Source organism: Schistocerca piceifrons, chromosome 3, assembly GCF_021461385.2.
Source record: "Schistocerca piceifrons isolate TAMUIC-IGC-003096 chromosome 3, iqSchPice1.1, whole genome shotgun sequence".
In the NCBI taxonomy this organism is placed as follows: Eukaryota; Metazoa; Arthropoda; class Insecta; order Orthoptera; family Acrididae; genus Schistocerca; species Schistocerca piceifrons.
This window is the reverse complement of record NC_060140.1, coordinates 890,612,288-890,631,703: the sequence shown is the minus strand read 5'-3', so window position 1 is coordinate 890,631,703 and position 19,416 is coordinate 890,612,288. Positions and strand designations below refer to the sequence as shown.

At 40.2% G+C, this 19,416-nt stretch overlaps 1 protein-coding gene and 1 non-coding gene across 2 annotated transcripts in view; one reads left to right on the top strand and one right to left on the bottom strand.

Annotated features, from left to right (window-relative positions):
- Positions 1 to 19,416, bottom strand: part of LOC124789161 — a 189,944-nt gene that overhangs the window by 82,878 nt on the left and 87,650 nt on the right. The window contains exon 10 of the mRNA XM_047256456.1: positions 8,230 to 8,365. Coding sequence (XP_047112412.1) covers positions 8,230 to 8,365 — 136 coding nt within the window. The remainder of the gene's footprint in view (positions 1 to 8,229; positions 8,366 to 19,416) is intronic.
- On the top strand, positions 18,933 to 19,007 carry Trnat-ugu. Its single transcript has one exon. It is a non-coding gene; the product is annotated as a tRNA-Thr (tRNA).

The following is a 19,416-nucleotide window of genomic DNA, read 5'->3' as shown; positions in this document are numbered from 1 at the left end:
AAATAATATAGGATGTACTTCCACTAATGGACATTACAAAAGGAGTGCATAACAAATCGTAAAGACACACACTTTGTGCAAAAGCGGGACACAACTGAAGGGAAGATGCAAGTTATGAGGAAGTGATGTACAATGTGTGCGGAATGGGGCAAGCGTACAGATACACCATAGATGTGCATAATGTGTCCAAACAAACCTGGATTCTGTTCAAACTACTGCACAATTACACATCCGTAATGTAATGGGATGTCGTATTTTCAGAGGAAGATCTGTTTGTAAAGTGTTTGTATTATTTGATAGCCAAGTAAAATATTGTTACATTGATTGCTCAGAACATGAGGTTACTGTACAGTATGTGGACTTATTTGTGGTTTGCTATAAAAACATCACCTCTACACCTTGCAAACTTATTTGTTATATGGGATTGGGTTTCCATAGCACCACACTGCAGATGAGTCCTGTTTCTATTTCTCTGTTTGATATATCTTTTGGTGTTTTCAAATTCTCTCTCAATGGAGCCGATTTATCGCTTGTTTGAATTGCATTTTCTTTCCAGTTTGAAATAAATCAGAGGCATTGTTAGAATTGTTTCAAAATAAATGCATATGATGCTTCTAAGCGTCAGACAGCATGCAGCATTTAACACATGATCGGCATGCAAATAAAATGTACTTGTATTTCTATATCTAGCACCACCTCTTGCGCAGACATTATATTCGCTGTCAATATTACGTACGTGCACAACATGAACTTACAGGTTTCGCAGGGGTACGATTTCAGCTTTCAGCTCACATGTGCTTACAAGCATCCGCCTAGAGTGTTGGTGGTCTCCACTGGTAACTGCAGCAAATATTTTAATACCGAAGCCTATTGTGATATTTGTGCAATTTCGAACATTTGTGAGAGCCACAATAAACTTTTACTGTTACTGTCAATGGTAGGCTTAAACTTATTTGTGGTCTTTTAAAATTTTCAAGAACAGTAGGCATATCCTCGTTCAAAACAATCATTCTCCAATTTCACTGTATTATTATGTGAGAAATAGGCTATTTTTGGAAATTTTCGGTTGCTTACAAAACTATACAAGTTCTCGGTACGAGTGTTTTGGACACTCGACTTTTACTTTGTAGCAAGTCAGCATTTATGGTTCACAGTTACTGCCGAAGAATAGATCAACCCTGAATTTCATTGTATATCAATGCAAAGAAATGAGCAGTTTTGAGAATTTTTAGAAGCTATCACTGTCCTGTGCATAATCTAACTTTTAATTAACTGGCATTTGTGATTTAGTTACTTAGCAGATGTTCCAACTAATATATTGTATTACATCTAGTTTTTCCCTTAAAGAGAAGTATACATCACATACGTTTATCATAAATTAACTATTTTCATGCTTGCTAATAACTACAATTAACCTCAAAATGTTTCATACAACTAGTAGTTTTCACCATAGGTTTTTGTGTTGTCTTAATAGAAACCTCATTTTGTGTATTTGCTTCAATTTTTATTGGGAAATACCAACCTTTTTGCTCAACAGATTAAAGATAACCAGTGGGCTTAATTTAAAATCATCTGTTCACTGTCCTGCAACATATTGTACCAGCTAAAATGCAGCCCCACTGTGAATGCTGTTCTTGAACACAGAATGTGTTTGCTAGCATTTGTAAGCAGCTGGAAATCACCCGACTAATGTCGAACAACTGGCAGCTGCTGTGAGTTGTCATGTTGGAAAAGCTCCCGAGTCGTGCAACTGTAGTACCTCAAGTACTACCCACTGCTGTGGATCTTGTTTCCTCTGCAGAAAGTACAGGATCTGTCACTACCTGTTCACTTGACTGTAAATGACATGACATGTCACGGAAGATATAGGTGTCCTGTACATGGTGGATAGGGACCATGGACGGCTCAAGGTGTTGTACCACCAAGTATGAGGTGCTATCTTTCACTGAAACTGAAACAGCAGAACTCACTTCACCTGTTTTGGAGAAACCTGTTTAGTCCAGTGTCAAGGACACTCCTGTGAGTACGCAGGCACAATGAATAAAGGAGCTCAATTTTCCACATGTCTGCAGGAAAGTAATTTGGTCCCGGAGTCTTTCTATTTTTCACGTTAAAATGGAAACTTTTGGCCTCATCTGTTGTCATGCGGAGTGTAGCGGCAGTGGGGAGTCTGGTGTGTTGCGTGGTACACCCCAGGTGTTACATGCTTCACCCACAGTCCCTGCTTTCGAGACATCTTTGCGGGTACTGGGCGCAGTTGGGCCACCCTCTCCCCAAGGGGAGTGGCAGGTTCAACGGCGTTCGCGTGGCACGAGGCACAGGGTCAGTGTGGAGGCTGGCTGTGTGGCACCACCCGCTCTGCCTGTGAGTGGACATGTGGCCACTCCTTCAGCAAGGTCCAAGCAGGCACACTGGGGGAGGGGTTTATTAGTGATTGGGAGCTCCAATGTTAGGCGGGTGATGGAGTCCCTTAGGGAAATAGCAAAAAGGTCGGGGGGGGGGAAGGCTAGTGTTCACTCTGTCTGCTTGCTTGGGGGGGGGGGGGGGGGTGTCATCTGAGATGTGGAGGCAGCCCTTCCAGCAGCAACAGAGAGCACTGGGTGCACTCTACTACAAATTGTTGCTCATGTCGGTATCAATGACTCCTGCCATCTGGGTTCAGAGGTCATCCTCAGTTCATACAGACGGTTGGCGGAGTTTGTGAAGGCGGAAAGCCTCGCTCATGGGGTGCAACCTGAGCTAACTATTTGTAGTGTTGTTCCCAGAACCGATCACGGTCCTCGATTTGGAACTGAGTGGAAGGCTTAAAACCAGAGGCTCAGATGATTCTGCGAGGATCTGGGGAGCAAATTTCTCGATCTCCGCTGTCGGGTGGAGAAATGTAGGGTCCCCCTGAATAGGTCAGGCGTGCACTACACACAGGAAGTGGATACGAAGGTAGTGGAGTATGTGTGGAGTGCACATGTGGGTTTTTTAGGTTAGAGAATTCCCTCCCTAAGCCCGAAAAATGCCTCCTGAGACGCGACAAGGCAGTAGTAGGCAAAACGCAACAGGGAATAACAATATTAATGTGGTAATAGTAAACTGCAGGAGTGTCTATAGAAAGGTCCCAGAACTGCTCAGATTACATGAAGGAAAATGTAGTGTGAGGAAGGCTACACGAAAGGCGTTCAATGAATTTGAAAGTAAAGTTCTATGTACTGACTTGGCAGAAAATCCTAAGAAATTTTGATCTTATGTCAAAGCGGTAGGTGGATCAAAACAAAATGTTCAGACACACTGAACAAAATTGTACTGAAACAGAGGATGACAGACTAAAGGCCAAATTACCAAATGTCTTTTTCCAAAGCAGTTTCACAGAGGAAGACTGCACTGAAGTTCCTTCTGTAGATTGTCACACAGATGACAAAATGGTTGATATCGAAATAGATGACAGAGGGATAGAAAAACAATCAAAATCACTCAAAAGAGGAAAGGCCACTGGACTTGATGGGATACCAGTTCGATTTTACACAGAGTATGCAAAGGAACTTGCACCCCTTCTTGCAGCGGTGTACCGTAGGTCTCTACAAGAGTGTAGCCTTCCAAAAGATTGGAAAAGGGCATAGGTCATTCCCGTTTTCAAGAACGGATGTCTAACAGATGTGTAGAGCTATAGATCTACATCTCTAACGTCGATCAGTTGTAGAATTTTGGAACACGTATTATGTTCGAGTATAATGACTTTTCTGGAGACTAGAAATCTACTCTGTAGGAATCAGTACGGGTTTCGAAAAAGACGATCGTGTGAAACCCAGCTCGCACTATTCGTCCATGAGACTCAGAGGACCATAGACAGGGTTCCCAGGTAGATGTCGTGTTTCTCGATTTCCGCAAGGCGTTTGATACAGTTCCCTACAGTCGTTTAATGAACGAAGTAAGAGCATATGGATTATCAGACCAATTGTGTGATTGGATCGAAGAGTTCCTAGATAACAGATTGCAGCATGTCATTCTCAATGGAGAGAAGTCTTCTGAAGTAAGAGTGATTTCTGGTGTGCCGCAGGAGACTGTCATAGGACTGTTGCCATTCACAATATATATATAAATGACCTTGTGGATGACATCGGAAGTTCACTGAGGCTTTTTGCGGTTGATGCTGTAGTATATCGAGAGGTTGTAACAACGGAAAATTGTACTGAAATGCAGGATGATCTGCAGCGAATTGACGCATGGTGCAGGGAATGGCAATTGAATCTCAATGTAGACAAGTGTAATGTGCTGCGAATACATAGAAAGAAAGATCCTTAATCATTTAGCTACAATATAGCAGGTCAGCAACTGGAAGCAGTTAATTCCATAAATTATCCGAGAGTAGGCATTAGGAGTGATTTAAAATGGAATGACCATATACAATTAATCGTCAGTAAAGCAGATGCCAGACAGATTCATTGGAAGAATCCTAAGGAAATGCAGTCTGAAAACAAAGGAAGAAGGTTACATTACACTTGTTTGCCCACTGCCTGAATATTGCTCACCGGTGTGGGATCCGTACCAGATAAGACTTGATAGAAGACAGAGAGAAGATCCAATGGAGAGCAGCGCGCTTCGTTACAGGATCATTTAGTAATCGCGAAAGCGTTACTGAGATGATAAACTCCAGTGGAAGACTCTGCAAGAGACATGCTCAGTAGCTCGGTATGGGCTTTTGTTGAAGTTTCGAGCACATATCTTCACAGAGGAGTCAAGCAGTATATTGCTCCCTCCTACATATATCTCGTGAAGAGACCATGAGGATAAAATCAGAGAGATTAGAGCCCACACAGAGGCATACTGACAATCTTTCTTTCCATGAACAATATGAGACTGGAATAGAAGGGAGAACTGATAGAGGTACTCAAGGTACCCTCCGCCACACACCATCAGGTGGCTTGCGGAGTATGGATATGGATGCGGACGTAGATGTAGAACTGGTCGAGTCGTGACATTGGCTTTTCGTACTGATGGGTGAAAGAATTCACTATTGGATATTTCACCAAAATACTCTCACCAACATCCCAAAATCAGCTTGCTGTTATGCAGCTGCAACTATTCTTATCTTTTACACACCTGTAGTCTCCTGACCTGCTCTACACTTCGCACAGTTAAGTCTGTGATTCTGTCCTCCTCTTTATTTGTTAGCTGGTTGTATAAACACTGCCGGTGATTTACTTTGGTCTCAGCTACTGATCGTTTTGGCAACTGCTTGACGGCTTTCTAATTCTGAAGGTTCTTTACCACAGACCTTACAATCCCTCCCTGGAAATTTGTTCAATGTCTCAAATTTTCCTTTGCCTTTGCTTTTCATGCCTTTTTATGAAAATGAAGTAAACACAATACGTAGAGCATTATTTCTATTTATATGTAGTGTAAGTAATGTAAAAATTGAAAAAAGTTTCTGCATAAGGGCTCAACCTCACAACACTGATTATTATTCTGTAATCTTCCCACTGCACCAACTGCTGCGTGGAAACTACGCTAACGTAAACAACTCTTGTCTCGCCCAAACCTCACTAAAAACAAAATTTTTTTCTACATGCTTAGCCATATGGAGGCCCCATTTCTGTCAATTTCATTTTTAGCCAAGCCCTGTATTATTCCATAAATTTGGACGAAATTTGTAATGATGAGTAGGCACTATCCCCTTGTAAGTTGTCATCAAAATGTCTTAACAGAAGGCATCTTGTGCTTCCACTAAAAAATACTTGAGTTGAAGGTCCAACTTTCACACCAATGAACTGAATCATTGTTATTCTCAGCTGTAAACCAATGTCTGGCCTTGGAGAGAATTTTCTCATCGTCGATGATTATTTTGCCTGCCATATAAAATTATGGAGTGTACTCCCCACCTGGAGTCACATCACTCTTATGACATAGTGCCCAAGTACTCAAAGGAGGACACGTTATTAACTGCATTATCTTGTATTGAAGAGTTTTGTTTGATTTCCCAACTAGACGATATCATAATTTTGGTCTTGGAAGGGTTAATAGACAGACTGAACTCTTCACTGTGCTGAACTAGACAGTTTAATGTACAGTAAGGAAAAGTTCCAACGACAAAATCAATTTACTCAAAATGATAGCAGTTAATAACAAAGTGTAAACCTAACATAGTAGATGACCACCTTAAAGAGAAAACTACTAAAAGATTTACTATGCTCGGCACCCCTATTATTGAGTCAAACCCAAAAACATATTTCTCTATTCCTTTTGTGGGGCCCATCTCCTATCAGATTCAATGCCTTCTTCAAAATAAATACGACTGCAACGTTGCTTTTTCTACCAAACTACTTCATTCATAATTTACAATGTATTCGTTCCCCTTTAGAAAATTCTGGTGTTAACAAAATTGTCTGCAATACCTGCTCTTCTTACTACATAGGACAAACAGGGCATGCCTTTACAACCAGATATAAAGAACACCTGTTAAGAAAAAAATGGCACCAGCCCCCAAAATTTGTCCTTTTCCGACCATCTTCTGATTACAGGTCACACACCTAAAGCTATTTGCGGTAACAACATTTTGCACACCGAAAAGAAAGGGTGCAGATTAGATATTCTAGATGAATTAGATATTTTTAAACATCTCTCTAGAAATGATAGCCTCATTCTCAATGAACAGCTGCAGCTACCCAATAAAAATTTCTTCAACGGTACAAAGCTGTTACTTGATAGTTGACTTCGGGTCTCCTTATGCAGTTTGCCGAAATGTTCTTTTCCATCAACGTCATACTCATAATTTCAATTATTAAATGGTTTTTTGCCCATATTACATGTAATATTGCTTTCTACAAGCTGTCATTCAGCCCCCTCTGTATTTTCATACTAATGTTTTATGTTTTATATTGTGCTTCTAAGCTCCGATGCAGACAAAATGTTACGTTGTCTGCGCTGTCAAACGAATGTTAATTTTCATTAGTACTGAACATTATTCATTATAATTTTATCTGCTTACACTTGAATGTGAAGTAGCTTAATTGTGCCTACGGCTACTAGATGGCACACTCGTTGCAATACCATGTTCACCTGGCTGCATTTGTTAAGCGGGCAGCTCTGCCTGTTGCATCCTGTGGCCGAACAGATACGAGTAGCCCATAGTGGCTCGCCTCATTTATGCTATCTTAAATATTTTGTGACTAAAGCTGTTTTGGTGTGTTAATTACTTTATATGTGACATGTAAGTACTGCTTATGTCTTTTACTGTTAATCAGTACTTACACTCTTTATATAAAAACGTCTTATCCTATAACTCTGTGACAATGTTATAGGCCACTTTAATCGTTTTCAATTCTGATAAAGGCACTCCCAGTAGTGCCAAAACCAGGTTAATTAAGTCTGAACTGAGGGCTTATTTCTTGCAATTGTAATTTTAATCTTTTTTTTATGACTTTAATTATTACTTCTGGGTACTCTAGATTTTTAATAATTACTTGGGTAATTAGTTGAGCACTCACTGTAACGTTTCAAAAATGAAGCATTTTAAAACACAAATTCTACCCAAATATATCTATTAACATTAGCACCATGGTATGTTTTCACAAATATCACATTTGTATCGGTACTGTGCGAACAATGTGAAATCAGTATGGTTTCTTATAAAACTTTCTTCATTATTGGTAGCTGATGGTTATGTGTACAATAACCTAAGAGGGAATCTGAAGAAAGTTCTGTAAACAAAGAGATTATGTTCCACAAAAACTGCACCAGCTTGTCTCCTCTTAAGTTTCTTTCACAAACACCATATTTGCCTATGATGTTACCTATAGCACCAGACCCTAAATTTTAAATGTCCAATTAGCAGAAAAACTGTCAATGAACCTTTGAACCGTGAAATATACGTAACTTATTTTGCTCAGAGTGGGATGCCCAACACTAAGCATCTAAGGAATAATTCTAATGGAACATTTGAATAGATAGATACAAAAATCACCACTGAAATGACTTGCTACTTTCTTAGGGGAAAGAAAATCATTGTAAAGCACAGACTAAATACATCACTATAGAAATTACAAACAAGGTAAAGCAAGAGAACGTACAGTCACTAGACAAATGACTGTTCAGTGTAATAAACATTTTTCTTGAGAACTCCATTTAGCAGTGTAAAATTTCTCATTTAACATATCACTTAGTTCTGTACTCAAAAGTTTGTTGGAGAGAGAGAGAGAGAGAGAGAGAGAGAGAGAGAGAGAGAGAGAAAAGCATAGTGCATACCTTTTTTGGTGACACGTCATCTTTTTGTACTTCTTCATCAGAAATAGATTTTCTCTTAAGACAACCAGACTCAGTCTTGGAATTAGTTTCTGGTAGTTCAACCTCTTTCTGGTCTTTTGAGTATTCTTTGTACCATCTGAAAACATCCGTATCCAAAACTAAGATTTTACTGCATAAATACATCAACATTCATTTGCTTTCCAGAAACTGAGTAGTTCCACAACAATACTAAACATTGAAGAGGTTCACAAACACCATCTGTAACCAATACAACCAACAAAAACAAACAACATTTTACGAGGCTGAGTCATTAAGTTTTAATTATCACATCGGAAAAAAAGAACTGTTTTGTTTGTTTGCAGGAAGGTATATATCATCGGTCCTCATAATTTTAAATGCCTGTGCCACACTACCATAGCACACCACCAGAGAGGGCAAAGCAAAATAGTGTAGTTCATCAGGTAATATGGTGTCAGTGAGTTGGTTTGTCCCACTTGTAATTCCTTAGCGACAGGGCATATCATCGTTCTTATGTTGAAGGGTGCTGATGAGGGGACACACTGGCAAGTCCTCATCAGCACCCTCCACCAATCAGAAGGTAGGTGAGAATCATGCAGGGTGCACGGGGGACTCACAGTCAGGGAGGGTGGGGGGCATGCTACACTCTCCTGGATCCTGTCTCTTGTCGACTAACACGCTCTCCTCTCCTGCCCTCTGGGGCTTACCCTTTAGATTCCTGGCTGTATGGCCTCTTCAAATGGGCTGGTGGGTTTCCCCAGGCAAACCAAATTACCTGTATGCCATTCTCAGGCCATCATGCACAAAATGGTGTTGCTATCAGGACAGCAGCTACTTTATAGTTGGTTCCTACTTTCAACTGTGTGGTAGTCACGATTGGAATCCTTGAATTGCTACCCAGGCCAGAAGAACCAGAACTTTGGATGCGGATTTCATCCAGGCCACTCGGAAGATGCTTTAGTACCAACTGCTAGCTGTGTGTGCACATTAGCTACATGGTGTTACTGATGGCTGCGAGTCACTGTACAGCCACTCGCTAATCACTTCTCAACATGCTGATTGTCGCTGCCCCTCTGCTACCCAATGCCGGTATGGACTTGGTGCCTCCACCATCTATTTCTGTAGCAGTGGTGAGAGTTTGGGGGTCATCTCTTTCACGCAGACACTGTTGCTTGCCGACGGTCCTGCTCCGTGACAATGCACTGCCACCTCCAAATCACTATAATGTGAGTGTCGCTAACTGTACTTCATTCACAAACATAGAGTTTCCACATTAGCATAGCAGGACCACAGTTTGGGGATTGTCCTCCTAGAGACCAAGAGTTCTACTTTCCATTTTTTGTAATTGTCATTGTTAAACAGTTGGCCCATCTGATTTGCAAGTGTGTCTCCTGTTTCAGAGAAATCCAGAGAAGCTGTTAATACTGCTTCTTCACTGTGTGCTATTGTAAACAATTATCCCAAAGTTAGCTTTATTCTGAGAAAACTAGGGCAAATGTGAACACATTTTTGCAAAATGTGAACACATTTTTGCAAAATGTGTCACCTTTGTGAGTAGTTAAAACGGTTTTTATTGAATGTGGTCAAACTTATATTGTCCACGGGTGCCCACATGTATGTCAGGCCTGTCAACATGTGGAATGCTGGAAGATTTGACACCCTGTCTAGAGGATAGCAGTGCGCTATTCTGGTAATTGCAGGGGCAGTCACTATTGCGACAACTTGTCCATGTTCTGGCAGAAGCAGGAGAAGAATTCAACACGTTTGATGACAGGATTCGTGCCATCTCTTCACACTCATAATTTAAAGAGAGATGTGATGAACAATGAGTTTTTATTATGAGCAGCAGAGAAGGATGCAGCACACATGTTCATTAGAGGATTTGGTCCCCAGAATGGTGGAGAAGTAAAATTAGTGTTTACCTTTTCGCGATCTGTCTAGAAGTGTTAAGCGAGGAGAGAGAAAACTATTTCGTGCCCTTGCGTAATAGCAAATTGTGGTGTGTGGAAGGTGTGAAGAAAATAGCATCAAAGTGTTTGGCCCAATATTGCCCTATCTGGCAACAGGTAGGACCCTTGGTATGCACTATCTTCAAATGCAACAGAATAGGGAACACTGGCCATAATAATGCGAGGAGGAATGGATTTCATTCGTGAAATGATCGGTCGGGGTAGGGGGTGGGTGTGGGGTGTAGGCATAATCCCAGCAAGAACCATCGACCTCTTAGTTTCTGTGTGGAGCGAGCAATGCCAATTATAACTATAAATGGTACCACCCTAGGGGAAACGATCAGGATATTAGTAGATACAGGAGCCCAGGTGAGCCTGGTGTTTTTTACTCCCTGAGATAAGTGGAGTGTGAAACGTGTCCATAGTTCGGGTACTGAAATAATTCGTCCGTTAGGAGCTTGTAATGTTGAATCAAAGCTTGATGGAAATAAATATAGTTTTGAAATGGAAGTTGTCACAAAGCAGGATTGTGAGTTTGATGTTATCCTGAAAGTGAGTTTCTGGGCCAGTTCAGGGCGTGACAGGTTACCAATCGCTGTCAAATTCGTTGGTGAGGAATTCCTGGGAAAAGCACCAGTCCATGGAATTCCATGAATCTGTGTATTTTGGTGTTGAAGGCAGTCATCTCTGCAACATCAAGCAGTGGCACCAAAAGAATTCATCAGGTAACAATCAAAACGAGTGACCTTCGTGAAAGTTCCTTTCTAGTTGAGCTGCAGGGCCAGAACGAAGTTCTAGATTGACTCCAAGTGCATGTTAAGAGAAGCCTTTGTAATACCAAAAGTTCAAAATGGAAGAATTAGTGTTCTCATGTGCCTAGATAATTTGTGTGAGGGAAGTGATGATACCCCAAGCGGTAATACTAGCCAGTATGCTAAGTCTAAGTGGTGGGGAGGTATCACACACAAAAGCAGATATGTCTGATGTAAGGAAGTAAGACTTTACCTGTATAAAAAATACATTATCACCCCTTGAGAACTGTTCAAGAGAAAAGTTGTCACACTTGACTGAGCCTGAGCAAAGTTTGCTGTATCCAGGTTTCGAAAAAATTTGCATGCCCGTATTTGAAGACTGAAAGTAATTGGGGGGATGCCAGGTCAATAATGTCGGACCTATACCAAATTCTGCACCAGCTACAGTTTGTTGTCGAAGAAACAATCCAGCAACAAATCGATAAAGGAATCATTCAGCTGTTTTCCAGCACCTGGGCTTCACCAACAGTAGTTATATCAATGGCAAGAAGATCTATTGCCTAGTGTAGACAGGAGAGCTGTAAACAAAGTCACTACCTCTGACACTTTGCCCTTGCCACAAATTAATGACAACCAAAACAGATTAGAAAACTGCAAATTTGTCACTACCCTAAACGAGAAATCTGGATATCACTAAATTCCAATGGCTGCTAAAGAGTGACCAAAAAGTCTTTCATTGTACCTTCTGGCTTGTGTAAGTTTCCAAAGAGGCCTATTGGCTCTTAAGCCTTCACCACATTTCAGAAATTTGCTGATTTGTTATTTTGATAGTTGAAACCCACTACTTACTTGGTTTACTTAGATATCATAGTGTTCTCTTGAACTATTGAGGAACACACCAAGCAGTTCAGAATTGTACTGGCAAGATTGAAAATGCACACAAAAGTTTGAAGTCAGAAAAATGTGTCAAGTCAAGGACTCTGGACAAATTATTAGCTCCTCCGGGGTAAACTTTGCTGTTTGAAGTGAATTATTCTACATGTTATTTGTATGGTAGGCAATTCACAGTGGTAACTGACCACACTGCCTTACTCTGGCCATTAAATCTAAAGCACCCCAGCTGTCATTTGACTCACTGGGCACTGAAACTGACTGAAAATTATTATACTGTATCCCATAAACCAGGTAAATTCCACTGAAAAGCTAACACATTGTGTAACAAAGTCTTAATATAAACAGAAGAGATACTCATAGAGAAACTGATAGAGGTGCAGTGAAAGGATTCTGTTTGCCAGTGGTAGGCCATGCTTCCAGATTTTGTGACTGCAGATGACGTATTGTTTGAAAGACCACTCTTGGGAATCGGATAGTAATGCGACAGAGAGAGTTAAATACTTTCTTGTTTTTCGGGCACATGGAGGATACAGCACACTATACCTCTTATCACCTTGTAAACTCTTCCAAAATGTTCTGAACAATTTCAAATAGTGGCTTTAGACGTGATAGGATCATTGCCACAATCAAAGCAAGAGAATAAAAATTTTCCGTCTATTACTGATCACTTTCCTCAGTACTTGGTGTTAGTACAGATTGCAGATAGGACTGCAGAAACTGTAGCCAAAGCCTATGTGAATCACCTGTTGTTACCACCTGGAAGTCCTAATGCTATCCTAACGAATCAAGTCATGTCTGCTTTGTTTGTTCAAGTATGTAATCTGTTAAGAAGTCAAGAATAATGCCCTTTCAACCTAAAGCCAATGGTCACATTAAAACCATCCATAAAAATATCGTTGCAACGTTATCCAGATAAGTGAAGAACAAAACCCATTCCAACAGCGAGCATTATATTTCATACGTCCAATCTGCTTATGACAGCAGAATTTACAAGTCAACAGGGCACACCCTCTACGAGGCAGTACAAGCAAACACAAGTTCACCCTTTGAAACAAATAAGTTACGACTGGGTGTAGACTTTAAGAAAATGAAAAACTGGACACACAGACTCAAAATAAAATGGTGCCAAGAACAATGCAATAATAGTGAAGCCACAACTAAACAGTTGCAGTGGCTGAATAAACTACCAGTTTTACTCCCACATCAGCCAGGCAACAGGTTTTTGCTGTGAAACCCAGCAATTAAGAAAGGGAAAACAAAGAAGTTGTCTCCACTGTTTGAAGGAACTCACCATATAAGACTACTGACATCACTTATTAATGCAGAGATAAAATTAACAGACTAGCAGGGTAGCTCACCCTGACAGGTTGAAACCCTATTATACGTAAAATGCACCCCCCCCCCCCCCCCTACTGTGACTACAAAATGACCCAGAAGCCAGGCCTGTTCTGTTAATGGTGCACGAGAAAGAAAGAATTTTCTGCTTCTTCCGCAGCCGGCATGTAATGTGCACTAAACACCCTATGAGTCTGGTCACAAGAGTAGGCATTCCTGACAGTTTCCTTTGTCTCAATTCTTCATGCACTGCCATCTGGCTTTGGTCACCTATGCCAACTGTCCCACTGTGCTGCGCTTGCACTGTACACTGCAACGCTACCATTTTCAGTCTCCTGTCTTTCTATTTTTAGTAATGAGTGATATGACCTTATCAAATGTTTTGTTGTGTCCTGCTGTGACCCACTGCCAGTAACAGTATATTACCTGCCTGTGCTTATTGTTATGCCTCGCTGCTGCTGCTGCACCCCAGTTTGTTATTATGATGGAGGTAGCAGGAATAAAGATCGATAGCCCCGTCAAAGTCAGTAATAGATAATAAAGATGTTGGTAAGTCCTGGAAAATGCAGTAATACATTTGCCATAACCTTCTGTGTGACCATATTTATTTTGTTTATTTATTTATTTATTTCATGTTCCGTAGATCCAGTTAGTGAGTCAATCACAAGGATATGGAACGTGTCAAATTGTACAGGTTTCAATTTGAACTTACAATAAATACAAGGTAATTTCAATGCCAAATTGTACATAGTTTAAGTAAGACATACCCCATACGTTAAGACACGGCGCATGTATCATTTACATCTTTATAATTGACATTTCCTGATTTCTGTCATTCATACCTTATGACTGGCTGTTTTCTCGTGTTAAGAGGAGGAAAATCACTCAGAGATTGGTTGACACGAGTGGTGGCAGTGCCTTGTTTTCCTCTTTCAACTTTGGAGCTGTTTTTGCCTTTTTCCCCATCATGGTAGATTATTAATATTAATCATTAGATTTTGAGCCTCCGTGCTCTAGCATTTCATTCCTTATATCCTGGTTCTGTGGAATTTTGAGAACTGCTGTGCCCACCTAATGTTGACGTTACTGCGCGATGCTGACAGATATTGTCTACACACTTGCACATTACACACACCATTTTACTAGACACAGTTAGGCACATGAATACATGAAAATTCACTTACATTGTCTACACAAAGTCATTGTTTTTTTCTTTATTCCTGTTAATGACCAAAAAGTCCCTCCCCAATGCATAATTACTTTAGTATTCTACTAGATTGTACAGGAACGTAAGTACACTTTGGTTGGTTACTAACCAACTGTTGGTTCACAGATAAAGTTAACATCATAACTGTCACCTTCTCAGTATGACTATGTAGCGAGATGCTAATTACTTACAATTTTCATTTTAACACTTGGAGCCATTCCTCACACGAATATTCGTGCCAATAATAAATCCTTCAAATACACTATACAACACTACACCTACAATTTGTCAAGACAGAGCATACAACGATACACTTCCCGTGATGAACTGATTCATTGATACCACAGAGCCAGTACGAGCTTGCACTAGAACGAGATCACCTCAATTATTATTGCCAAAGGAGGGCTGAATCAAACTTTGTAAACCCTTCTACATACAAACGTGTCCTCTTGTGAATTGCACAATGTGTTTATCTACACCAGGCTGTAGACCAGTGTTCTCACCATATCACACAAAGTATAATTAAATCACATCCTAGTTACTGCAAGGATGTATTACTTAATTACCATCATCTCTCTATGTACGAAATACCTTCTGTACCCTGCCAATTTTTACAGATGAAGATTCAAATGTCTTTAATTGTTGGTGAGAATGAGAATCCTTAAAGTTGAAACTGTTAACCCTCCCAAACTGTCCTAACAGGAAAACTATTTGTTTGAATTTAATAATCCCTTCTTGGATCTGCAATGAGTATCTATGCACTTAACTGTAATGGAAGCAAAAGTTATTTCCGAGTAATACGGCAAACTTTGTTCATATCAATAACTGGTACCCCTGGCGACATATGATGACTTTGATGCTACCTACTTCCACTCTAACCTCAATTCTCTTTTGTGCAGCTGCAGCAATTTAGCCACTTGCTACATAAGTTGTTCCACAGTCGCAGCCACCACGCAATTTTAACCAGTAGAGGTTCTACTATGAAAATAGCATGGATCCTCCTTTATGATTATTATGTAGTTTCAAGAATATCAGGCATTTGTGTAATCTAAAGCAAATAATAGAGATCTATGAGAAAACTTCAAAACGTGTATATGCACTCCTTAAGAGGCATGCAGATTTTGTTCCTGACGCACATGTGCTTTTAATATTTTACATAATTTGTTTCCTATTATAAAAGGATGGGGGCAATTTGGTGCTCCGGAAGGGAACCACAGCTATAAACAATCAGGGGTAGAACCTAGAATTTCAAAGGTAGGAAAACAGTTTAGAAAATCTTATGTAACAAGTATAATTATCTTTGTCTTAACCCACCACCAGTAGCCTTTAGGCCCTCGATATATTTTTATACGCACTGTAAAACCCTGGAATCATCCTCTTTAACTCAAGATGATCACCAGAATTTAACAATGCCTTTAATCGAAAGAACCTTTGGTTTCCTGGCCCACTCTGAACTGACTGAATGAATGTCACTTGGCCCCTCACTAATGCCTGCCTGTTGGAGTGGCACAGTCTCGACAACTCTGGCTTTTGGAGCACTAGCAGTCTGGCTGGCCCTCCAGGTCCGCGGCTGTGCCACCATACCGGCTAACCTCCATGCTAGCCTTCTTAGAACAGATTTGTATGGTGAAAGGCACCAATGGAAAAGAAGGGAAAATTGTAAAATACAGCACTCATTTACTTGTTTTGTACCAGTCTGCTTTGACATGCATTAATTGTTACGTGAACAATAGCCTTCCATTAGTAATAAGGTCTATTTTTCTTAGAAAAGAAGGGGGGCCTGCCCAAGGAAGCACTTCTGATTCTTATTCTGAACACTTGTTTAAAATCCGTAACTCTATTCCTGCGAAAGGGAGAAGAATGTGGAGTGGGCAACGATTTGATGGATTACAGAATAATTTTCTCAAAATTTTATTATTCAGTTTCACAACAGTATGCAGTCCACTGCTGATATGAGTATCTTGTAGTTCATGCATGGTGCCAGGTATGAGGAGCAAGATGGAGACGGGGGAGTGGAGGGAAGCATACCACAATGACAACTTTTCTTTCTTCTCAGCTGAATTACATTATCTATGAGCAGTAGTTCAACTGCATTTTGCAAACATTAATGATGTATGAAAAGAGATTGCTACTTACCGTAAATAAGATGGATCAAGTTGCAGACAGGCGCAATTAAAAGACATTTTAATTGTGCCTGTGTGCAACTTGACGTGTCTTCTTTACAATAAGTAGCGATCTGTCGTTTCTTACGTTCCTACCTCAAGTTTCCATTGTTTAGTTTTTAAACACTGACAGTTTATACCGAATAAGATTCATATAAAAATACACATTGAAGAAATACACATTGAAATATTACACATTTCAAAATTTGTGATTTATAAAACGCAATAAAATTAAATTTCGGTGCTAAGCTAAAAATGCAAAAGTCCATGAGATTTGATGAAATTCCTGAAATTCCCTGGAGACTTTCCCAATTTCTCCATGTAAAATGTAATTTCCTAAGAATTCCAGGTTTTTCAGAAGAATCGCCACGAAGGGAGCAGCCACGCTATGCTCTCTCAGACCCCGACCTCCGATCAACTTTCACGTTCTCCTCCTCTGACTTCTGGAGCTTATGCTTTAAATACTTGGCCATACGACCCCTCGAAATGGACGGCTGGGATTCCGTAAGTGGACCAGATCGCTGTATGCCCTTTACCTGAATATGCTATTTTACCAGCGAACCATTTGCATTTTTCAATTCAATGCATCTCAGGTAGTCCCACACATTACATTACAACTGATAATCTATCTGAAAACTATTGTCTAAAGTGATAACAGCTTCTGTATATCACATTTATCTCGTATAAATGTTAATATTTATAAGTGATAGCTCACTACAAGAATTTGTCAGTTATTTTTATAATTGTGTCGCATTTTATGTTTTTAGTTCGTATGCTTTTTAGCGTAAAAGGGCAACATATTTAAGAAGGAATTATCCGAAGATAAAAACAAATTTTGATGTGCTTTAATTCTTTGTTATTTTGTTGCATACCTGCAACACGTATTATATCCTCCACGTCTCGAAGCTTCTCTCAAATCGGAATGTGCATTATATCAAGTGCTGCAATGCTGTAAAATTCCCTCGGACAGAGCTAATTATTCACAGAGTTTTAGTGCACATTTATAAATTATTTTGCATAGTTGCGAATATTTCCAATTCATTGTTTTCAAAGATGTAGAACTCGTTTCAAGTGAGGCTGACACTACATACAGGAATACATTTTCATTTTATACTATGTGCTTTTTTCTATTTGCAAAATTCAAGTCTGGAACATTTACACTGAAAACTAGGCTCGAAATAGTAGATGCTTAGTGCAAACTGATGTCAGAACTTTTGGAAGAAGAACATCATATTAAAGGTAGAAGTAACACCAGGCTCATTGATAAAAATTCAAATCTTATAAAACATTAACAAAATGCAGTAATGAAATTTCGAGGTGGAATTGCAGTATTGCCAGTACACACGTTATAATACAAAAATCTTTTCCTGGTTCCCAGAACTGTTGGTCCTTTCTAGGGCCTGAGTGGTCCCCCTCTCTCAACCTTCCCAAACCTGCGAGTCCCTCCTAAGCATTGCCAGCCACATTTTCTCTGGTGCTTTGGCAGATATTAGCAATTTTGTTTTTTGCAATGTGCAGCTGGATTCAGCCCAAAAAATATTGCTCATCATGTTTTTCATGTGACACCCAGTGTCGACAGAAAGCATCTGTTTCCTGTTGCAAACAAAATGATTTTTAAAGTGAAATTTTACCTGCCCATTTGATAGAGTAGTCTAGTTCAATATTCTTTTATCTACCTGTATTAACAAGGGCAGTAAAACGCGAAGATTAACCGGCACTACAACAGCCACTGAGCAGTGTTGCTGCAAGGCAGCAGCAGTCTGTGTGGGCCAGGGCAGCGCTGTTGCTGCTGAAGTACTGGTTACTCTTCACATTTTTCTGTCCTTGTTAGTACATACTGATAAAATGCACATTGCACTATACTAATTTGGGATCGTTCTATAGAATGAGCACACACTGGGCATTGCATGAAAGATGTGATGAATCATATTTGTTTAGGCTGACTCTAGCTAAACACTGCAAAAACAAAATTTTGGATAATGGAAGAAAATGTTCCACTGTAGACTGTTAATGAAGGCATGAGCATACAGAATAGGTTCCAACATATGTCAGTGGCTTGAAGACTTCTTAAGTAAAAGAACCCAGGTTTTGTCCTCAATGGTGAGTGTTTGTCAGAGACAATGGTATCGTCAGGAGTGGCGCAGGGATGTGAGATAGGACCTGACATGTCCGAAAGAACAGACTCCATCTTCATATAGGTAAGGCTTACCGGCCAATGATCTTCAGTGCAGATGCACTAACATTGCTCAAACCCTTATAGGAATCTGAAGACTGACTGCCGTGAGTAATGAGTATAGTGGGCAGCGGCACTACAAATGTAGTGTATGGACAGTAAGATGGAAATGTGGGTCTCTCGGGGAGTCCCTGCAGTCGCACTATCCTCTGTGTCCTCGATGGCTCAGTCGGATAGAGCTTCTGCCATGTAAGCAGGGAGTCCCGGGTTCGAGTCCCAGTCGGGACACACATTTTCAACTGTCCTCGTTGATATTTATCAACGCCTGTAAGCAGTTAATGGTCTGGATTTCATTGTTACCAATAGGTTTGTTCAACACATGAGAATTACAGAGATACTTGTGAACTCAAATGGGAATCCCTGGAGGGCAGACTTAGTTCTTTTTGCGCAACACTACTGAGAAAATTTCGAGAACGAATATTTGAAGCTGACTGCAAAACTATTCTACTGCTGCCAATGTACATTTCACATTTTATAAGGATCACAATAAGAGAATTCAGAACTCATATGGAGACAATTGTTTTTACCTCACTATTGGCATATGGGACAGGAAAGAAAATGGCTAGTAGCGGTGTAACATTGACTCTGCCATATACCATCTGGTGGCTTGTGGAATATGTATGTAGATTTGCCTGGT